This window comes from Gekko japonicus, unplaced genomic scaffold (assembly GCF_001447785.1).
Source record: "Gekko japonicus isolate JY-2015 unplaced genomic scaffold, Gekko_japonicus_V1.1 scaffold1746, whole genome shotgun sequence".
NCBI lineage: Eukaryota > Metazoa > Chordata > Lepidosauria > Squamata > Gekkonidae > Gekko > Gekko japonicus.
In genome coordinates, this window is record NW_015159767.1 from 319,577 (window position 1) to 325,743 (window position 6,167).

Here is a 6,167-nt window from a genome sequence, read left to right on the forward strand (position 1 = left end):
TTTCCCTCCTTCCTAAAGACTCTCTGGCCACACCCATAGCGTATCTCTAAACCTTTTTCTCCCACTCCCTTTTTTATCCTGCCCCAGTTCTGGATGCGGATTCCACTGCTGGCCCCAGAGGACCTGCGGGACGACTTGATTGAAAACGAGCCTGTGCGGGGGGTAGAGGAGGAGTCGGCCGGCGAGGAGAAGACCTGGCAGTGGTGAGTGAAGACTCGGACGTCGGCAGGAACCTGAGCCCGCTTTAGAAAGGGTGGCCCGCTTGGGCAGCAGAACAGGTTTTCTGGGTTTCTGAGGCAAGACAAGGCCAATCTCTGGTGGAGCCCAACCTAAGACAGCAGCTGGGTGAATGCCGTCTCTTTGAGATGACAACCCTGCTAAGGTTTGGTTATTCCAGGGGGAAATCGAAGTGAGTTAGAAGAAGAAGAGACTGGATTTGGTGTTGTGGTGAAGTGCCGTGTGCGGACTCTAATCTGGGAGAACCGGGTTTGATTCCCCACTCCTCCACTTGCAGCTGCTGGATGACCTTGGGCAAGCCGTAGTTCTGGCACAGCTGTTCTGGGAAAAGAGCAGTTTCTTCTTCTTCTTTCCCGCCCTTCACTTGGAGTCTCAGAGCAGCTTACAGCCTCCTTTCCCTTCCCTTCCCCACAACAGACACCCTGTGAGGTAGGTGGGGCTGAGAGAGCTCTTTCGAGGACAGCTCTTTCGAGGACAGCTCTGACAGAACTGTGGCTTGCCCAAGGTCATCCAGCCAGGTGCAAGTGGAGGAGTGGGTAATCAAACCCGGTTCTCCCAGATTAGAGTCCGCGCACTTAACCACTACACCAAACTGGTTCATGTAAGTGGATCCTGTGCAGAAGTAAATGGGATGAATGGAAGGTGAGAGGTGTTGGAAGTTCCAGATGCAATGTCCTCTGTTTCAGACCTCCAGACTGAGTGGCAAGAGAGACTAGATAGCTGGACAGGCACCCTGACCTTTCTTCCTGTATCTACTCTTCTGCCACTGTCCTCTTTGAAATGCAGATTGTGTTCTCAGGGACCAGTTCCCCTTCCTTCCATTCTCTCACTCACTTGAAGATGAACTCTCTCCCTGCACGCACCAAGAGAGAGACATGCAGCCTTCTCTTGGCACCGTGAGGCAGATGGGCCTCTCGCCTTCTACTTCCATCCTTCAGCTACTAAGTTAGTAATCTATCAGTCTCTGCTCTTTCCTATCCAAAGTGTACTTCTCAAATAAAGAGAGGAATATTTCTCTTTTAAACTTGCAGTGTGGCTCTGTGTAGCTTTGTAAGCTGAGGAGCCTGGTAAAGTGACGCTCCTGCGTTTGCAGCTTTATTGACGCATCCTGCTAGCTAATGGTGACTGGACTATCCACACCAGTTAACCTCAGTAAGAGGGGCCTGTTTTCCAGTGTGGCCATATTAGCTTTCTTGTTCTTTTTTTTTTAGGTGGCACAATTTCCGGACCCTGTGCGATTACAACAAACGTATTGCGGTGGGTGAGTGCCGCTGGGGCAAGATTGGGAGGTGGGGGACGGAGAGGCCTGCCCCCCACGGCAGCCCAATTGCGCAGAGGCCGGGGTGTCATTTCCTGTGACAACTCTTCTCCCTTCTTCTCAGCCCTGGAGGTGGGCCCTGACCTGCCATCCAATCACGTCATCGACCGCTGGCTAGGGGAACCAATCAAAGCGGCCATCCTACCCACCAGCATCTTCCTGACCAATAAGAAAGGCTTCCCCGTCCTCTCCAAGATGCACCAGCGCCTGATCTTTTGCCTCCTTAAGGTCAGCACTTCCCTTTGGCTTCTCCCGACCCCTGGCCGTTCTGTTCCCTTGAGCCAGCTTGGCTGCTTACCTTTGCCCAGTGCGGCCCTGAACAAAGTGGGTTTCCAGTCAAGATCCTTGTCCTCCTTTCCCAGAACTCCTCTGACTACCATGACCTCTTCCTGCGTTAGCCGTTGTTCTCAGTGGCGACAGCATCTGTAGAGGGTGCCGTTAGTGAAGGCTTGCAAGGAATGATGGGGCGGGGGGAAGCAGAGGAGATACTGGGCTTGTGACTCTCCATAACTGTACTAAATTAAATGCTCCTGAAAAAAGAAGATGTTAGATGTGTATGTGAAAAGATGGACGGATGGTGCCTGAAAATGGATGCCTGATGAACTCCAGGTTTTCTACAGCAGGGGTCCCCCACCAGTGCTCCCCCTAAGCTGAATTAGTGTGAGCTGGCTCACAGTGTTTTAGCCTCCGGCTCACACATTTTCGCTTTAGCTCAGGGAGGAGGGCTCCCGAGCAAACTAATTTGTGCAGCGGCCAAATGGCTCGGTCACAACTTTAATGCCGGTAGCTCACAAAGTAGAATTTTTGCTCACAGGACTCCACAGCTTAGAGGGAGCATTGGTCCCCACCAGTGTTCCCCCTAAGCTGAATGAGTGTGAGCTGGCTCACAGCGTTTTAGCCTCCGGCTCACACATTTTCGCTTTAGCTCAGGAAGGAGGGCTCCCGAGCAAACTAATTTGTGCAGCGGCTAAATGGCTCGGTCACAACTTTAATGCCGGTAGCTCACAAAGTAGAATTTTTGCTCACAAGACTCCACAGCTCAGAGGGAGCACTGGTCCCCACCAATGCTCCCTCTAAGCCATGGAATCTTGTGAGTAAAAATTCTACTCTGTGAGCTCACACTAACTCGGCTTAGAGGGAACACTGGTCCCCACCCTTTTTGAGGCCGTGGGCCCCTTGGGAGTTCTGAGAGAAGGTAGGGCGCGCCATACCAAAATAGGCTTCTGCAGGAAGTGGAGCTGCCTCAGGAAACAGAACCAAGCTGAATACCTCCCTCCTCACAGCTCTTGGGAAGAATGACATCCTGAAAGGATACTGACTAAGGAAAGCCCAGTTGCTTACCAGTCGTCCTCACCCTCTAGTGGAAAACTTTCATTTGAATGAATGAAGGAAGCCAATAACAAGACCCACCATGCTTTATGAATAATTCAGCAGGTGCCATCATGCTCCCAAGCACCATGTTCTTCACCCAGAGAGTGATTAACACATGGAATTCACTGCCACAGGAAGTGGTGGCAGCTACAAGCATGGACAGCTTCAAGAGGGAATTAGATAAGCATATGGAGCAGGGGTCCATCAGTGGCTATTAGCCACAAGGTATAGATAGGGACTCTCAGGCTGGGGCAAGGGATGCTCTGTAGTCTTGTGCTGGGGGGGCAACAGTGGGAGGGCTTCTAGTGTCCTGGCCCTACAGACAGGAACTCTCGGTCTGGGGCAAGGGATACTCTGTATTCTTGGTGCCTGGGGGGGGGCACAGTGGGAGGGCTTCTAGTGTCCTGGCCCCACTGCCGGACTTCCTGATGTCACCTCATATTTTTGGCCCCTGTGTGACACAGAGTGTTTGGCCTGATCCAACATTGGCATCTCTTATGTTCTTATGTCTGGGGCAAGGGATGCTCTGTATTCTTGGTGCTTGGGGGGGGGTCAACAGTGGGAGGGCTTCTAGTGTCCTGGCCCCACTGCTGGACCTCCTGATGGCCCCTGGTATTTGTGGCCACTGTGTGACAGTGTTGGACTGGATGGCCCATTGGCCTGATCAAACATTGGCTTCTCTTAGGTTCTTAGTCTGGGGCAAGGGATGCTCTGTATTCTTGGTGCTGGGGGCCTTTGGCCTGATCCAACATTGGCGTCTCTTCTGTTCTTGTGTTGGGGAGCCCTGTTCTGCAGTCTCTGGGGCGGAGTGGCACATGTCTGTCAGGGACACCTGGGGGGGAGGGGCTGAATCGTAGAGGAGCGATGCTGCCATGCTGGCCTTTGCCTGCTGTCCCTTCCCAGCTCGAGGTACAGTTTATCATCACTGGCGCCCACCACCATCCAGAGAAGGAGTTCTGCTCCTACCTGCAGTACCTGGAGTACCTGAGCCAGAACCGCCCGCCCCCTTCTGCGTACGAGCTTTTTGCAAAGGGCTACGAAGACTACCTCCAGTCCCCACTGCAGGTGAGTTGCCGTGTTGTCGTTCAGTCGCCCGGTCGAGTCCGACTCTCCGCGACCCCACGGACCACATCGCGCCAGGCCCTCCTGTTTTCCGCCGTGCTCCAGAGTTTGCTCAGTTTCATGTTCGTTGCCTCGATGACATTGTCTGACCATCTCATCCTTTGCCATCCCCTTCGTCTTTGACCTTCCGTCTTTCCCAGCATCAGGGTCTTCTTCTCCAGTGAGGGCTCCCTTCTCATTGGATGGCCACAGTATTTGAGCTTCAGCTTCAGTCTCTGACCTTCCAGGGAACAGTCAGAGTTGGTTTCTTTTAATTAACTAATTCGCTCTCCTTCAATTCCTGCCGTACCCTTCAACTTTTGGGTCTTTAGGCTCGAGCTCTCTTTTGACCTTGAACTCACAGGGATTGCCCAATGGCAAGTCACTTCCCATTAGCCTTCACTCCTGAAATAAGCATAAGTTAGTTGAGAAGTTATGTTAAACAATCAGCACATGGTATACGCATGTTTGGTTATTTGTACACCTGTTGGGTGATTCTCACTGTTCAGATTATGCACGTTTGTTTTACTTGCTTGAGCGAATGGTCCCACGATGCTACATGCTGAGAGAAGCAACTTCCCAGATTCTATCCCAGTCCGTATAATAGCAGGGGCACGAGAACCAGGGTGGCGTAGTGGTTAGAGTGTTGGGCTAGGCAGACCCAGGTTCGAATCCATTCCCTACTCTGCCATAGAAACTCGCTTTGGGCCAGCCACACAGTTTCAGCCGAACCTGCCTCACAGGGTCGTTGCAAGGATAAAATGGGCAAAAGGAAAAAAGCTACAGAGAAAGGCAGGCTATAAATGAAGTCAATAAATATAAAGACATGAGAGGAAACAGACATGCAAGAAATGCAACGTAACGATGAGCAATGAATGCTTGGTATACAAATTGCACCATTCTATATTCCTGTATGTTTTGGAAGACCACTTTTGTACACAGTCATGCAGTTGCTATGAATTAGATCTGACAGTGGATTTCCTCAGATGGGAAGTAGGGCAAATTTTCAATGATTTCCCCCTCCCACGGCAGACCTCTAACACCCACCTCTTGCTTTTCCTGGGGGGAGGGGGAGAGTCGCCTGTTCTCCACAGACAGCATTTGGGGAGCATTTTGGGTGACAGCGGGCACAGAAAGACACGGTCATGTTCTGCAGACAGAAATCCCCTCGACACCTGCAGAAATTACAGATAGGTTGAAGCCACTGTGACTTCACGATTGCCATCCCCTGGGAATGAACATGTGCATATGTGTGAATGTACAGTGGCCTTGAGGGTTTAGAGCTGCAGGGTCCAAAAGGACACAGGTGGTAAGTAGGACTGAATTCTGTAATCAGAATCCATTGTATAATTTGAGAACCTTTGCGTGGATTCTCTGTTTGGATCCTTGCCCCTCCGCTGTGGCCAGCAGAATTACGATACATGATGCAAAGTAGTAGTAGAAGAAGAAGAGATTGGATTGATACCCCACCCTTCACTACCCAAAGGAGTCTCAGAGCAGCTTACAATCTTCTTTCCCTTCCCCTCCCCCACATCAGACACCCTGTGTAGTAGGCGGGGCTGAGAGAGCTCTGACAGAAACTGCTCTTTTCCAGAACAGCTGTGCCAGAACTATGGCTTGACCAAGGTCATCCAGCAGGTGCAAGTGGAGGAGTGGGGCATCGAACCCGGTTCTCCCAGATTAGAGCCCGTGCACTTAAACCACTACACCAAACTGGCTGAAGTACTGAAGCCTAACTTGGTTTATCGAACTGGGAAGGACTCCAGAAATCCCTTTCTTAATTCAATAGAAGAGAACCTCCTGTCCTCTTTCGCGGACCTACCCAACCTTGAGCAAGGATCTTTCCTTGAGCAGGAAAAGATCACTTCTAGATTAGAGCAACTGCGTTCTAAACGTTTATGTGCCAGCAGGAAATAAGGTTTTTTGGTTTTTTCTTCTCCCCGTAGCCCTTGATGGACAACTTGGAGTCCCAGACTTACGAGGTGTTTGAGAAGGACCCGATCAAGTATTCCCAGTACCAGCAGGTGAGGGTGTTACGAGAAGAGGGGGCCGGGCATGCACAGATGAAGGAGGGGCTGTGAGAGGGGGCAAGAGGAGTCACTGGGAGTTGAGGAGGGGCTTGAGGCGGGAAGTCGTGTGG

General features: G+C 51.5%; 1 protein-coding gene across 2 annotated transcripts in view; it reads left to right on the plus strand.

The window, feature by feature from the left end:
- The window catches only part of PRMT5 (protein arginine methyltransferase 5), a 27,108-nt gene that overhangs the window by 6,169 nt on the left and 14,772 nt on the right, over nt 1-6,167 (plus strand). The window contains exons 5-9 of one of the 2 annotated variants that reach the window (XM_015406301.1): nt 88-203; nt 1,449-1,498; nt 1,620-1,783; nt 3,830-3,991; nt 5,974-6,051. In XM_015406301.1, coding sequence (XP_015261787.1) covers nt 88-203; nt 1,449-1,498; nt 1,620-1,783; nt 3,830-3,991; nt 5,974-6,051 — 570 coding nt within the window. The remainder of the gene's footprint in view (nt 1-87; nt 204-1,448; nt 1,499-1,619; nt 1,784-3,829; nt 3,992-5,973; nt 6,052-6,167) is intronic. The other variant, XM_015406296.1, reaches the window with a different exon arrangement.